The 16,999-nt window shown below is 43.5% G+C and overlaps 1 protein-coding gene across 1 annotated transcript in view; it reads left to right on the top strand.

The window, feature by feature from the left end:
- The first annotated feature begins 364 nt into the window (after positions 1-364).
- The window catches only part of foxp2 (forkhead box P2), a 63,030-nt gene continuing 46,395 nt past the window's right edge, over positions 365-16,999 (top strand). The window contains exon 1 of the mRNA XM_022749082.1: positions 365-541. Within this exon, the coding sequence (XP_022604803.1) occupies positions 365-541 (177 nt within the window). The remainder of the gene's footprint in view (positions 542-16,999) is intronic.

Below are 16,999 nucleotides of genomic sequence, written 5' to 3'. Positions count from 1 at the left end.
AAATAGGAATGAAAATAAAAATACAACTTTAATTTGTAAAGCCAGATGCTTTGATGATTCATGCCCAAATTTTAGTAGATAAAAACATTTGCCATATTTAGGAACCCCTCCCATTTCAAATAGCACCAGGACGTGCATCTCTTTGTATTGCTTCATTTACACAATGAATGCATAATTGCTCCTCCTGCATCCCCCCCTTCTCCTTTCCCCCCTCCCTCTTCTTTAAATGCTTTAATTTGCAGAGGGGGACTGAGGGCTTGATAATGGAAGCATAAAAAAAAAAAAAAATAGGAGGGAAGAAGGGGGGAATTGTAACAAGAAGAGCCCTAACCGGTGCCTCTTAATCACTTCTAGGTTTTAAATCATGATGATGCAGGAGTCGGCCACAGAGACAATAAGCAACAGTTCAATGAGTCAAAATGGAATGAGCACCCTAAGCAGCAGCCAATTAGAGGCTGGCAGTAGAGATGGGAGATCAAGCGCTGGTGACACGAGCAGCGAAGTAAGCACAGTCGAGCTGCTGCATCTGCAACAACAGCAGGTAAGTTGTGTTTCTCCCCCGTCTCGTCTCTCTGCCGCTCTCTCTCTCTCTCTCTCTCTCTCTCTCTCTCTCTCTCGCTCTCACACACTCTGTTTTCCCCTCGCTCTCCCACTCTGCTCTGCTCTTCTCAGGCAGCGCTGGGGTTTTCTACATAGGCAGGAGGCACAATGAAACATTATGTTGTATTTTCTTTTTTTTGTTTTGTATTTTTGTGTGTGTGTGTTGTTTAGCAGATGGAAAAAAAAAACATTGTTTATATAATCGGCTGTTTATATTATTGGTGAATTTTCTCGTTAGTTTGTTGTGCTGTCGGCACGTTTTGCCTGAAGCTGTTGCCTGCAGAGTGATGAAAATGTTTTGCAGTGACAGTTTTACTTGGTTATGGATTTTGTTGTGTTTTTTGCGTTGGCATTTCAGTTTATATTTATAGAGAGCTCTCTGCAGCCATGTGAAAGAGTTAGAAAGTGTGTATACGTGTGTGTCTGTGTGTGTGTGCGCATGTAAGAGTGTGTGTGAGACTGCACAAGAGAGAGAGAGAGACAGAGAAAGGGAAAGAATGTGTGTGTTGGAGCATAGTACGGACGCGTTTGGGTTGTGTGTGTGTGTGTGTGTGTGTGTGTGTGTGTGTGTGTGTGTGTGTGTGTGTGTGTGTGTGTGTCTGTCTGTCATGGCAGTGCTGTATCCACCAGAGGGCCTCCTAATTCGGCACTAGTTAGAGGCTCACACACAGACACAGATGCTCTAACCACAGACCCACCAGCGACAGGAACCTTTGACCGTGTCACTTTTGAAAGACTGATTTGCACACAGTCTCTCCATCTCACTTTCTGCCCATCTAGAAAATAATTTAGATTTTTTCACCCCACTTTCCTCTCTGACCGACTTGATAATATTGTTCCCTCCCTGTTGGTTAATTACTGTATTGATTATAGTGACTTGTTCTGTTTGGAGGCACCACTAACTAACCACAAATATCTGACGCTCTGTTTTCAGTCTCTTAAACGTTTCCTTCGTCAAATTCACGTTTTGTTGTACTGACTCTATTCTCCTCAGTCCGAGCAAGTTGAGGGTGAATGAACTACGGTGGGGGCGGGGGTTGCTGGGGGGCAGGAGTTGTGAAAGTCAGTCGCCAGCAGAGTAAAGGAGTCAAGTGTCTCTCGTGTCTTTTCACGGTGAATGATGGCTTTGACAGTTTGCCAAAAGAGCAGTGGGAGATGAGGTCGGAGGGCCGCGCTTTGGGGTGGACGGGGGACAACTCCGCGGGTTTGTAATGATGCGTGCTGTCCTTTCGGCTAGATGGGAATTTTCATGCAAGCGTATAGTTGTGTGTGTTTATGCTTGTGTGTATTTTTGGCACCAGCTGAAGCCCTGTGGTCAGTTTTTGTCGGGGGAATACGATAGATGCTGGTGTGTGTGTGTGTGTGTGTGTGTATGCAGAGGTGGGGGTATTCAGTGTAGCAAAATGAAGCATGTCCTGCAGCCCCCCCTGCACCCCCCACCATCACTTCTTCCATCCCCCATACCCTGATCCCCTCCCAACACCCACCCACCCTCCATCCACAGCACAGCACCAGTATGTCCTGCTGGTGGCTGAAGCGGCATCATAGTACTGTGGCCTCAACCCCCATTTATCACCACTCTGCCACACACACACACGCGCACACACACACAGACACAGACACACACACACCCACCCACCTGATTGGGGTCGATTCTCTCCCTCTCTCAGTCATCACTCTTTTACATTTGAAGGTGTATCTACGCTGATACTCTGCAGATAGAGGGTAAAACAGACAGAGATAGAGAGCAGGACAAAGACACTGTTAAACTGTTGTGGCACAGAACCTCACTGTGAGTTGCTCAACAGAACATTCATATGACTGTTGTCTTCAAAAGGGTTGCACAAGGAATTTGGTAAAAAATCTTTTGAGCATTTTTATTTTAGATATTGAGTAATTTTCAACACAATTTAATTTAATCTATTGTAAAGTTAAATATATATATATATATATATAAACAAGAAAGAGCTTTAAGACAACTGAGAAATGTTTGTTACCTTTATTTTATTGACAATTGCCTAGATCTGAGCAACAGATTTAAAAAATCTAATATGAGACTAAATTACTGAGATCAGTCTAATTGAAATATGTAGAGAAAAGCGTGTGTGTCTGTGTGTGTGTGTGTGTGTTTGTCTGTGTAAATGTAAACTCAGTAAGTGATCGAAAAACAATGAAAGCACTGCCGTTTAAAAAAAAAAAAAAAAAAAAAGAAAAGAAAAAAAAAAGAAGGCCACAGCACTCAGAGAGAAAAGCCATGTAAAGTGTCTAGTTAAGTCTCTGAGATGGACGTATGGCTAAGAGCCCGTGGTAGTGGTGGGTGGGGAGGGTGGGTGGGGTGTATGACAGTGTGCACCTTGTAAAGAGGCCAGCCCAAGCCTTCTCCCAACCCAGAGACAGACACATTGAAATGAGCAGTCCAGCTAACAGGTCTCTGGAGGCTTTTTAAAACAGGGGCCCTGTGCTGTTAACTTCACACACACTTCCTGCGGTGCACTCACGCCGCATCTCTTTGCAGAAAGAGTCCGAGGAAGAAGACGAAAGATGACTTTTTTTTTTTCTTTTTTTTTTTAAATACATTTGTCAGCACAGAGCTTTGCTGCTTTGCAGCTGCTTGCGTGTTCATCTGTAGAAGGTGACAGCGATGTTGGCAGGTGTGTGTAAGTGAATCGCAGCTGTCATGTGTGTGTACGAAGCATATATATGGTTCGGTCATATATGCATGCATTCATACATGCCTGTATAATTTTTTTTTTTTTTTTCTTCTTTTTTTTTTTGCACCTGTGTGCAGTAAAAATTTCCAGTCCATGTCTGCTCTGAGTCCATTCTGAAGGAAGGCTGTTGGGTTTAATTTTCCACCCATATTTGGAATGACATTGAGTGGTCCGGTGGGTATAGAAGCTCCAGTCTCTCATCATGCTGCTGGGGGGATGATTAATAATAAGCACTGATGAATTCTCCACTGTCCCTGTGGGTTGTGCCATTACCTAGCAGCTCCAAAATACCACCTGCAGCTATAATTAGAAAAGCAGCATCTTAAGGTCTCTTCGCCTTAGATTTGGCCAGAGGCTTTTAGGACACAGATCAAGACTAAGTTACACAGGAGAAATTCTTTCCATATTCAAATATTGATAGTTAAACTAAACAAATAATGCACTTGTTTTTATTTGATCGCAATATCCTAGTTATAATTTGTATCAATTCCAATGTGAAAGTCACACACTCCGCTATCCATGTATCTGAATAATAACCCTTGTGTCACAATTGAATTTCCAGCCCCTAATTTCTGTCAGGGTTTCATCACCCCATTCCCAAGGTTGTCTAAATAGACCTAATTTGATTTGAGATCACAGATTAGATACCCACTGTATCTGATTGCAATTTGCCAGCTGCAGATATGTATCAGAGCAAATGATGAATGTTGCACAACCCTAATTACTATGCTAAGATGATCACTATAAAAGCTCCCTTGTTAAAAAAAAAAGAGCAAAAAAATGTGCTGAGCTTATATTACCAATCAATTTATCATTGGCCCCAGTAAGTTCTGTGTTTTAATACTATATGCTGCTATGTATGTACATGGGAGTCATGCATTGATCTTTGGATCTATACCATAATGTCCATAATGAGCCTGTTAGTTGATTACAGTGGTCTGTAGACTTAATCCTGCCAGGGTTATCAGTGGGATTGATGAGCCAATACTCAGGACTACTGCCCCTCTAAATGGGCTCACTGCTGTAGGAAGTGTATTGATATTCAGAGCAAGATGGAGACCTTGGCTTATGTATTGTGGTCAGGGCAGTCGTTTTAACCAAAGACCTTTGGAAAGCTGTGGGGACAACCTTCTGTTACTGCAGCCTACTACTCATCCAGACGACTAACTCATTAAATCCAGACATATTTGGAAAATATTGGCTTCCTGTTATTAACAAACATCAACAAAAAAAAGCCTTGTGGTTGCTTTTTATTTATTTATTTTTTTTATGTGAAATTCATTCTTTCCTTGTTTGTTAGGACAAATATTTGTTTACTTTTGCACAGAAATGCAGTGTATAAGAGACTGTAGCAGAGATCTACATGTCGGTAAACTGGTTAAGTGTGCATTTTAGTGTTTTCCAGATGCACATGATGCAGCAAAATGCAAACTATCCAACCCCATTTAAATGACTGCAGCATTTTGACAGGAATTACAATAAGTGCGCCAAGGTGCCATCTTTCTTCTAGGCTACCCCTGTCGCTACACGGGAGCCAGGCAGTGGTCCAACTTGAGAGTGACAGCAATTAACCTGCCTTCCTAGCTGTTTAGCTGGAGGAAATATAAAGGATGAGAAATCTGACAGCAAGTGATGGGTAATATTTAGGGTTTAGGGGCAAATGAAATTTTCCCCAAAATGAAAGTCATTAGGGAGAAAGTTACCCCACAGACAAAGGACAAAATGACAGTGTGTGTGTGTGTGTGTGTGTGTGTGTGTGTGTGTGTGTGTGAATGAATGTGTGTGTGTGCACTCATTTGAAAGACATGTGAGCTCACCTCCCTCTTACAACAACTCAAGTTTGTTGTTTAGTTTAGGTGAATACACACACTGTAAAATACTGACACACACAGTGTTCACCTCCCATCACTTCCCACAAACAAGCCTCAAGCATCTCTCTCTCCCTCTGCCCTTCACCTGCCTCTCTGTCTGTCTCTCACTATTGGAGAACACACACACACACACACACACACACCTAAGATGCAAATCTGGGCTTTGCCCTTGAGCATAATTTAAAGGCCTAATCACCCAGACTGTCCCTTTGGATGGAAAAGGGAAGGAGGGAGGGAGGATGGTGTCTCTCATTTGCACCCTTACACAAAGAAGCTCATTAGGTTTATCTTTCAGGCCTGAGATTGCCCCACTCAACTGTGTAAATAAGACACTGGCCCTGGCCTGATGCATCAATCACCTCTCAGGACAGGAGAAAGACCTCCGTTGAAATATGAACAATTTCATAAAGGGGCCTTTTGTTAACCATCATCTGTGTGAAGATAAGGTTTTTCTGCAAAGGCTGGAGAAACATTAGGGAAGCAGCATGTACTGTATGTCTTTGTGAAATTATTTCCCCTTTCAGTGAAAAGAGCTCTTCCCTGGCAAACCTTGTGCCTGACTTATTTACAATGAAAGCCATCCTTTCTTTTTATTTCGAGCCCGGCTATCGGCAGACAGTCCCTACAGAATAGTACATACAGGCCTGTGACATATAGGCCTGTATTTCCCCCTTTGCGATGACACTAAAGATATAGGGTGTGAATGACAGCATAGCTACTGTTTGCTCACCCTTCCCCAGACAAAACACAGTATTATTCTATTATCTATCTAGACGCCACCTCTTCCTCCTCCTCTCCCTCTGTCGCCCCTTCTCCCCCCTCTTTTTTCCTCTGTCTCATTCTTCAGCTCCTTGAAACCTGGGCTGTCCATCTATGTTTAAGACACATTACATGTGGCCTCCTGGAATTTACAGTGGCGCTCTCCCAGTAACTCCATTTCGTGCAGGAGTCCCCCGAGAGCATGGCGAAATGTCAAGCTGCAAGGCTTGAAAGAGAGACGAGGAGAAAGGGACAGTAAGAGAGGGGCAGAGCGAGCGATGGAGGAAGAGAGAAGAGAGGATGAGAGGGATAGACGCAGTGAAATCTGCTGGAAATAAATGCTTATGGGTATTTTTATGCTCAATCAGTTGGGAGCTGTGGTGAAGACAGAGCGGGTCGAGGGTGACACAGGTAGAGAAACAGATACTTGTGTGTGTGTGTGTGTGTGTGTGTGTGTGTGTGTGTGTGTGTGTGTGTGTGTGTGTGTGTGTGTGTGTGTGTATACAGGATATCATCTACAGAGGCCACTTGCTGTGACAAGCTTTTTTGCTCTGAAGAAATCAAATATAAAGTAAAACAGAAACCACATGTACATTAACATTTTCATACATTTTAATGGCGGTGCTACATGCATTAAATGGAAGCCACTTGACATTTGACCCAGATTAGGCCTTTTGTTTGACCTGAAACATTTTTCTTTTCTTTTCCTTTTTTCCTGTGTAGCACATTAGCCCAGTGATAAAGGAACTGGGCCAGGGTTAACCACCTCAGTGTAAATAAGAGGCAGTCATTCAGTAGCACATACTGTGGCCAATAGTCCTGCAGTCTCCAGCCAACCTAGTGCAGGCCAGGATCAATGGCCACTTCACAACTCATTTCCTTTTACGCCTCCCTAACTGCCCCGCTCCAGCTCTGGGAAATAAATGGCACTGGATCTATAAGTCCACTCACACAAGCACAAACACATATACAGGCGTGCATGCACACTCATACAAACACACACTCAACACATACTCCGAAGGAATTGAGCAATTGCTTCAGCTCAATACCCTCCACAATAATTTATTTGCAAACTGCCTCGGTGGTGAATGGCGTATCATCTTTCTTGGCCTCACAAGCGAAAACAGGCATTCTGTCATTGTTTGTTGCCACTCCCCTGTCATTGGCTTAAACAGAGTACCAGTCATTAATATGGCTGGGTGGAGTGTTACTGTCACACACAGCCTGAATACATACATGTAAATGGCTCTGTTTTGCTCTAATGTGGAGTTAACAGGAGGATGGAGAAAACATGTGTGGTGGGGTGCTTTCCGATGCATACAAGGTAACGCATTGCTGCCTGCTTTTTCTGTAAATGCGTCCCTTCCCCCCCAAAAAGGCAAGTAGCTTATAGTCATTTGATAGGCCACGACACCGCTATCCATTTAACAGAGCTTAAAAATCGTACATATGCATATGCCGGGGTGTCTTAAGCTGACAACCAAAAGACAGGATTTGCTAGAAGGCAGCTTTGGAGTGTTGTGAATTTAACAAGCATGTCTAGTATTACAGTTCCTCTCCGCTTTAGCCATGAATAGTAACAAATCAGACTCTGAAACGCATGCCCGATGGTTTGTTGTGTATACCCCCCTCCTCTTCTCTAACTAATATTAAAATGACTTCAAATCTGGTTAAGAAGATGACTAGCAAGACGTAGTAGCATCCTTAATGTCACTGGTGCTCTCTTTCCCTAATGCGCTCCCAGAATCTCTGCTAACAGATTCCAGGTATCATCTTTTTATGTTGCACTTGTTAACACTCTCTGCTGCTCCGATTACCTTCATCCCTGACCCATTTTTGAATATATAAATGGCTCTATCCTTCTCCCATGTTGTTTGTAGTTGTAACGCTACCAGGCTGCAAGGGGAGATGCTCTTTACGCATTGCCTCCAAACACTGTATACATATGTAAGAGAGCCAGCCGGGCTCTCAGCCCTCTCCTCTTCACAGCTTTTCATACAAATGCAGTAAATAAGCTCAGGCCGTGGGGAATTGAAGGCTCCAAACAGACGAACTGACTGACATGTCACTTAGCGCTGGCTTTGGCTCTCTTCACTGCAGGCTTTAGAGCTGAAGCTGCTGGATTTTATCAGTCAAGGTCAGGTCCTGTATTTGCTGTCAAGGTGGACTGACATCTGTATCATTTACAAGTTTATAATAATGTCAGACATATAATTTGCTATATGTCTGCAAGTAGAACAAACAGTATGGCATATATTAAGTCTGAGGAGGTGATTTAGGACACAAAAAAAAAACACTCACAGTCAAGTGGTTTGGGAGAGTAAGTTGAATATTTGTTTTGGGCAGGTACAGAGAATAAGATGTACTCCAGTCTGAGGTTAATGATGGAAGTCACACTAGGAATGCATTGCAGCAGAGATAGACAGGGCCGCCTCTCTCCAGCCTATGTTCCCGCTCAAACAGCCTGCCATTCCTCATCAGGACCTAACCACTGCTTATTTACCCACACTCGGGGACTTAACTCGCACGAACTGATCAGTGATAGCACTGGAAAGCTGCTTGTTCCACCCTGATAAAAGTGACGCCCATGAGCATATGCAGAACATGCTTTGTGGAACAGGCGCAGCGCTTCAAGCTTGACTAGACACTAAGCTGATACTGGTTTCACGCTTGAGTCCGTGGTGCAGAATCTTCCAATGGGAACCCAGAGATTTGATTGTTTCTGCATATGCATTTATCAGACGTTTACAAGATAAATATACATTAGCCAGGTGGCTTGACCATGCGTGGTATTATTTCAGCGATGCTATTCTTCATGCATTCCTTTTCACCTGTTTGGACTTCATCATCCAATTCAGCGTGAACCCGATAATCACACTTTGCTCAAAACTTCAAATGGATTTGGAGTTTTTTGCATCGTTAGTCTTTCCCAGAAATTCTGTCACCGTGAGGAAATACTTCTTTGTTGGCAGAAGTTTTAAATGTGTGAGGAGAGAATCCCTCTCCAAATCACTGGAAACTGCTGTTTTTTTCTCTTTTCTTTTTTCTCTTTCCATACTCCTTGTGTCAGCTATCAGTGTGTCTACCCGCTTGTCTCTGTACAGTGACATAATTCTCAGACTCAGAAGTTGAGGTCTCTACAATATGTGTAAAACAACCCCATCCCCCTCTTGGCTTAGTCCTTGCTTAATTTTGTAATGCCTTCACCGCAGTCCTAAATGATATGTCATTTATCTTTCATACAAATTTCAACTAGAGGTTTTTTTTTTTTAATAACCACTGTAATTGTTCTGTCCTTGTATGGAGTGCTATGAAGGGAGTGATCATGCTTTTGGCACATTTATCAAAGCCCAAGAAAAAAAAAAAATGCGGAAAAGGAGGCCCTTTTCTCACATAGCTGGACTAAGTGTGCAACAGAGTGATAAATTTTCTTGTTAGGAGAAATTACATCCACTAACTTGAGCTACTTCAGCATGAAATTGAAAAAGAAGCATTTCTTGTGAATTTCCATTCTTGATTCAATGAAAGATGTAGATTAGCCCTTTGGAAAAGGCGGTGAATAAGAATGAAACTAAAGAAGTATGACTCTGCTCACGCTTGCTTGTTCTTAGAAGCGTGATATAGGATGCTGTTGGAAAAGCTTTTGTTTATGGAAGTAAGGCTCAGTCAGGCTGGTTGCAGATGAAAGAAGAAAAAAAAATGTTTAACATCTCTCTCCCTCTCTGAGTGCAAGTTTGTGTGTATACGTTTATGTATTCCCTCACAAACCTTATGCATTTTTACATTCTTATCACAGGGACCCTCCGAGCTTCTTTGCCTACCTCACCCCAGTCACAGTCTGTGCCTATGATAGCTCCCTCTCTCTCACCAGACCCAGCTCAGTCTAGCATCCTGTTCTGGTGAGGGTGGTGGTGGTGGTGGGGTGGAACACTGACTGATAGACGCTGGGTGTCAGAGTGGAAGGCAGATAACTATATCTTCTACAGCTCACTTAAAGGTCAAACACACATCGCTGTAATTGGAATATTCACAAGACAACCACCGAGGTACAATGCAGGGAGGAAGAAAGAAGGAGGAGCAGAGGAAAAGATAGGTGTTACATAAGCAATGAGAATGACAGACGAGAGGGGGAGTGAATGTGATCCATGATCCTTCCACAGGCAGATGTAGTGGCTATTTATTGAGTTGATCTTTGGGGGAAGTGTGGTATTCATTGAAAGATACATCACCCTAAATGGGGCACAATCTCACTGAGGAGACTGGGGGCTAATGGCAAGATAGAGTAGTCACATAAACTCATATAAACTGACCACTAAATGTCTGTCCTGACTTTCTTCAGTGGCGGAAAACAATGATTGATCAAGTTTTCTCCTCTCGTCTGATATAAGAAAGATTGAAAAAACAAACAAACATCATGATAAAAAATTGTCTGAAAAATTAATATGCATAAATACATGTATGTTGCTAAAGCTTCAGGCCAAATTCAGGCCGAGCCATGCAAAGGGTGAGGAGAGGTCTTTAGGGTGCTCCCTCATCGACCCCAGAACAGGGTAACACTTAGACTCAGCACTTAACCACAGCTCTGCAGGATGAGACAGACAGACACTCATACTATTGACTTGCAACTGCAGAGCTCCCAAGACGGGGTCTTATCCACACGCACCGAACAGGCATGCTGGTTTGGGTTGCTTGTGTCAATGCACAGGCAGACCCAAACACCATGGCTTTAAAATAACAACAGCTCCTTTTAAGCCAATTGTGGCTGGCATAAAGATGGATGACAGTCCCTCCCACTAGCTTTCCTGTTTTTCTTGATCATTGTTTTGTGTTCCTGTGTAGGTGTTGAGTGTTTGCGTGCTGTGTACCTGCTCTGTGTGTTTTTATCAGTCGTTTAATGGAGGGTAAATGCACTTAAATGCAGTTTACCTACCCAGGATGCAGCAGCTGAGATGAGCTAGGGTTTACCCACCCTTTTATTTGCCAGTCTTTGTTTGTGCATGTGTCTTATGTACAGTGCACATATGCACACGTTTGTGTCAGCACATTCATCTTCTCAGCAGCATCTATTGGTATTGGCGTTCTGCACAAAACTGGCGGCAGCTGCTTGCTCTCTGGTGCCACAGTCAGATTACTAACCACCTCTGGCCATGTTTTTGGAGAGGGAGCCTCTTAATAAGGCCTTGTCAACAAAGACAGACACAAGCGCCTTTAAAAACAGCTTCATTCTGTGTCTGATACTCAGACAAGAAAGATGAGAAAACCCTTAGTTTGCATAGACATACAGCTGTGTTCAAGTTCACTGAAAAGCTACAGCAGGCATATAGTTATTTTTTATACTTATACTGTCATATTGACAGCATATTTCAGTATGTTTCTTTGGCATTTCAACCTTATTCAATTTGTAAGAGTTCAGATAATTAGCTTACTACTTATAAGCAATTGGGTCTAAGCAATACAGGCCCTCTTGCAATCCCACAATTCCAGTTTTTCCACTGGCCCCTTTTCCAAATGAACTATGGCTGGCTTGAATGCAACATTTCATATCAGGTATTCATCCAGCTGTGTGACCTCCGCTCGCCTGGAACTGTGAAAAGGAGCGGGATCATAATCACTTGAAGAGGAAATCAGGCGCTTCAGTAGAGAGAGAGTGTGTGTGTAATACAGACAGGATGTGTGCGTTTGAGTTTTGTTGTGTGACCGCAGGGTTGCGGGGCTGCACAGTTGAGCACTCATACCTCATGCCAGCTTTGCTTTTGCAAAGAGAACACTTGACCTCAAACACACACACACACACACTGTCCACCTCAAAAACACACACACACACACACACACACACACACACACACACACACACACACACACACACACACACACACACACACACACACATACACACACACACGCACAGACACACACCTCTCTCTTCTCCCACCCACACAAATACCCTTTTCTTCTCTCTCTGTTTCTCTGTCTCTATTTTTCTTCCTCTGTCTCTTTGTGATAGTATATTGTGGAGGTTCTCAGCTGTCGGGCACTAAAGGACTTCCCTAAGAGCAGCACTAGATAAAGAGCATTGCTGAATGGGCCTGCTGTCACCTTATCTAAATGTAGCAGTACAGCACAGGTCAAAGTAAAGACTTGCTGAAGCCACCAGCAGAGACAGAGAGCGAGGGAGGCAGGTGCATTGTTGGGGTAAATTGAATTTCACGAGTAATGAAGCATGGAAGAGATGCACTGAGACAACGGACAGAGGAATGTCTGAAGAACACAACCAGTTATGACATTTGTGAGACTAAGACTTGGTTTTCACTTTTATGGACTTTCACACCTGATAAAACATGGTCAAAATACATGAAGGTAGCTAAAAATGATTAGCTTCTGTTGCTAGAACAGATATATCATTGTATTTGTGCAGAATATTTATGGTGATGACAGCAGGAGGTTGGATGTTAGCGAGTGTCAGCAGTTGCAGTGAACGACAGCAGGCCACGCTCTCTGTTATTGCTGGCACGGCCTCCCAGCGCCTCGGCAGACACGGTGCATATGCACTCTTCAACTCCCTCTCGCAGAAACAAACACACACACTTTGTTTGTGATGGGCAAAACAGACCCATGTTTTGTCTTCGTTAGTGGAAAAATAAGTGCGAGGTTACACAATACAGCTAGACATCCGCAAGCCCCTCCCACTACCACCACTCTTCTCTCCTTATACAAGCTTTCTTCCTGGGGAAGGAGCGAGCAAATTCATCTTGTCAATCCTCCCGGGAGGGTGTAGCTATGCAGCTCTGTTTACTGTGGCAGAAAGTTAATATAAATTTTCATCAGTGGGGGAAGTTTACACATATGATTCTATTTGTCCTTCATTATTAGCACCTGAGTCTGGGGCTGGGTAGGCATAATTGTCTACAGACACAGGCCAAATAGATGCAAGGGAAAGGCAAATAAGCACACCCCAAAATAATTTGATGCTTGTGTGTTACAATCCTCCACCCTAGGAATTTTTAATCTAGAGAATCAATAAACAAGGGGTGAGAGACGTGCGAAAGGGGGGGGTTCGGAAAGAAATGAATAATGTGATATGAGCATGTGGAGAATGGGAGAGAGGGAGGGGAGAGAAAAGAAGTTGAGTTGAATTCAAAGTGCAGCAAAAAGGTAGTAAGGAGTTGAAGAGAGCAAGAAGAGATCACGATGCAGGAGACCAACGCAACAATTGAGCACAAGACAGAGCGTTTTCTCATTTTTGGATGAAGCACCTTTATATGTAGAGCCAGGGGAAGCTGAAGTAGCTGAAAATATTGAGATAGAGATAGCAGAGTGGGACACAGAAGCCCATTGTTCTGCTGGATAGTTTTACCTCCGTCCTGAGGTCCAAGCAGATTCTCCATGGACCTCCCCCTCCCTCTCCCTCCCTTGTTCGCTGCAGACTGTTGATTTATTGAGTCATACATTCAAATGCTCATTACTCCTACATACTTTCCAAATTCTCTCTTCTTTCTTTCTCTTTAGTTTCTCTTTTTTTCTGGTTTCTCATGAAAGCAGCATCTGAGAAGTCACCCATAGGTTCTAACTCCCCCCCCGTTTGCCACCATCCTATAAGTTATTGGAGCCAGGTGATCCAACTTTGGTGAAATAGGGAGGGAGCTTGGGTAGAGCTGAGGCAACCTCCATGGATGATGTTTGATTTTCTTTTACACTTGTCAGTCGAGCAAATATACTCTGAAATGTAACCTTTTTTTTTTTTTTTTTTTTTGGTAGTGCACCACAAGGCACTTTCACGTTAGCTTCAACATTCAGAAGTACCACTTGAGTTTGACATAGAAAAATAAATCCGATCTTGTCACATTCTAACAGCCTTTTTCGACAACTTTTGCAGTGTTTGTTTGCATTCCTGCTTTAGCTCTGTGTCTGCAACTGCAGTCAAGTGAAGGTGACTGAATCCACATGTGTATCATGCTCTCTGCTGCCTTTGTGGAGGCAATAAGGGAAGGGAATCTGCAGCCATTGTTGAGGCACCAGCACATCATCACCAGTGCTGACCTTTATGAAAGGATAGGAGTCTTTCTACTCCTGTTTCATTGAATGGAATCAATAGGAACAAAAGAAGCCAACACACATCAAGCATTGGCCTGATCACTAAACAGTTGTAGTACCTGCATTAATTTACCAGTGAGTATCCAAAGGAGATCAGGAAATCATCATGTGCATTTCTTTTCCATGCACCATTTCTTGTTGTCTTCATTGTTTGTTGTTCTGACCTACACTGGAGGAATCACTGTTGACTGCTCCACCACCATCTCAGACACAGTGTTTATAAAGCAAGCAGATGTGGAGCAACACTACTCTCAAATTTTCGCTTTTATAGACACATGCTCTACTATCAGTTGTGTGATTAAACTTCTGTTTCAGGGCAGTTTCTGTGATCTCAGCACCACCCAGCTGCAGCCCTTCTGTTCATGCATGAAGGCTGTTTAGGGCCTCTGCTGTTCCGACCACGTTCCCTGGTCGCACTTGCTTGTTTTCACAAATTCAGGCCCCACTTTCGTATTCAGACATTGTATGGGACATCTTATCCTTCTCCCCTTCTCTTCTCATTTGTCTATCCTCTCCAGCCAGCCCCTCCAAATCCGTATCCATCCATCCATCTGCCCTGAATCCACTTATATAAGAAGATAGGGTGTAAATATTTTGGTGTGGAGTGTCAGCGCATATCTCCTCCGCCAGCGGGCCAGCAGCCTCACTCCAATCAGCCATGTTTGTTTGTTCAGCTTAAACTGTTTGTGCCTTGTTTTTCGTGGCATGCGACTCCCTCTCCGCTTGATAAAGTGTCACACTTTTTCTTTTTTGCCTCTTTTTTTTTCCTTCCCCCCTCCTTCTTTGTCTGTGTTTCCTGGAAGCGACGATAGATAAGCCTGGCTGTGCTGTGCTGTGTATGTGTGTGCATATGTGCACACCAGAGTGTGTGTGTGTGTGTGTGTGTGTGTGTGTGTGTGTGTGTGTGTGTGTGAACGTGTAGGAGTTGTCAAAGCTGTCAGCATGACTGGAGTTGTTCTGGCCGGCAGCCCAGTGTTGAACAGCAGCCCTTTACTCCCTGTAACAAACACTCACATGCATACACACAAAACATCTGCTCTGCACACCACGGAAAGACTGTGTCATCATGACGCAACCCATTTCGTATTGATCAACAACTGATATGCCATGTTCACAGCTACTTTCTGGAGCATGGGATCATCCTGTAGAGGCCACAGTGCTGTGAAGACGTACCTGTTGAGGGCAGCGTATTTCATACCTGTGTCATCATTCCAATATCTGCTATATCCTCTAATAACAACAACTCCCAACGTGACCTGAGCCAGGAAGTGATCTGCACTGTCCAAACACAATGTCACAGCACCTCAGATATATCCAATTCCAATGTCATGGCTGCATATCGTGCAGTCTCCAGGTGGATTTGAAAAGAGTGATGTTCTTAGTGGATGGCTTATTTCTCGCTCTTGCACCCCACCTCCACCACACACAATAAGCAATCTGGAGATTTGTAATGGTCCGGCCCAGTGTTGCAGGGCCTGCTAATGTATTTCATGCTTGTTTAAGATCTTTGCATGCTCCTTACAAAGGTGCATTGTGATATGTGTTCCTTATTACCCTGTTCTGTATAGACTCTTAACACTGGGACATGGGAGAGTGGAGGATAGTCGCGGGGGGGGGGTGAATGGATGGCTGATGTTTTTTTTTTTTTTTTCAGTTTCCTCTTTCGTCCCCTCTCTGTCAGTCTCTTCTCACTCTCTCCTTTTCTCCCTCTCCAGTGATCTCTGCATGCCTATTAATGTAGCAGAGGAATGCCTGTGTAAACATTCTTGTTTCTCAGTCCGTTTCGCATAATAGTTGCCTGTATCGCCTTTCTCCTGACCTCACTATCTGAAACCAATTACACCAGATCCATTTGGGCTGAATCTTATTTTCATAAGGATCCCCGTGTCGTGGTCTCGGTCGCTCTGTGTGTTATTTTCCCTCGTCTTATTTTTTTTCCTCTTTTCCAACCTCAGTGATGGATATCAACATCAAATATGCCTCTGAGTGCCTTGTTATTTATATAGCAGGGCCTGGCTCTTTTTCTCTTTCTCTCTCTCTCTTTCTGTCTGGCTTGCTCTCTCATTCTGAAGAATGTGTCACATTGTGCTGTTTATACAATGTGTGCATTAATAGACTGGGGATGTCATTTTTTCGTGCATAGCAACCCAGGTTAAATAGACGGTGCTTCTGCACTCGTCTGTGTTTTTGTCCGCTCCAGCAGCTCTTCAGCAAACTTTTGATGACTTTCCTTGGCATTTGGTGCTTTTTGTGCTTTGAGATGGGCTTCAGCTTGCCATCTATGTGGAGTGGGAAGTGGGTGGCACAAATTGGTGCTTTTTACTGTAATGGCTGAATACTCAGAGCCAGTGAAAGTGAGGGGACAGGACTTTTTTTTTTTTTTTTTCCTCCCTTACCTTTCACACTGTCACAGACTCTCAGAAAAATGGCTAACCCCACATCCACAGAAGAGGTGACAGACAGTTTCAGGCATGACAAACCACTCTAGAAAAGTTTGGCCGGTGTTGATAAGGTCTGTGTTGTTGTTGGAGAAGTACTCTTTATGCAGTCTGGGCAGACTTCTTTTCTAATAAGCCTGGTGTAGTTGATCTCTCAGCTTCACCCCTGTGTGTCGCCTCTCATACCTGCACCTCCCTCTATATTTACCTGGCATGGATATTGAAAGTGCAGTTAAAATCATCTCTTCCTTTGTACTCTTGACCGTGTGTAAGATATTGAGTGGGTCTTTTGACTTTGGGTATAACACAGCGAGTCATTATTGATTCACACATGGATAAACATTTCCTCCAGGCAGCTACCTTGGGCTGCTCTCATCAAGCAGCCTTCCCTCTAACTACAGTGTGCAGGACTCAATAAGCCTTATAATTACTTTGATTCACCAATCATGCCGAGATTAATTAGGCCCTGTGTTTTAATTAGCAAAGTGATTGGCTGCATTCAAGGAATTTGTTTTGTCTTTTGTGTTGA

The sequence above is a fragment of the Seriola dumerili genome, unplaced genomic scaffold (assembly GCF_002260705.1).
Source record: "Seriola dumerili isolate Sdu_G_001 unplaced genomic scaffold, Sdu_1.0 BDQW01000138.1, whole genome shotgun sequence".
Classification (NCBI taxonomy): Eukaryota; Metazoa; Chordata; class Actinopteri; order Carangiformes; family Carangidae; genus Seriola; species Seriola dumerili.
Note: the sequence above shows the minus strand (reverse complement) of the source record. Positions and strands in the feature narration are given on the sequence as shown.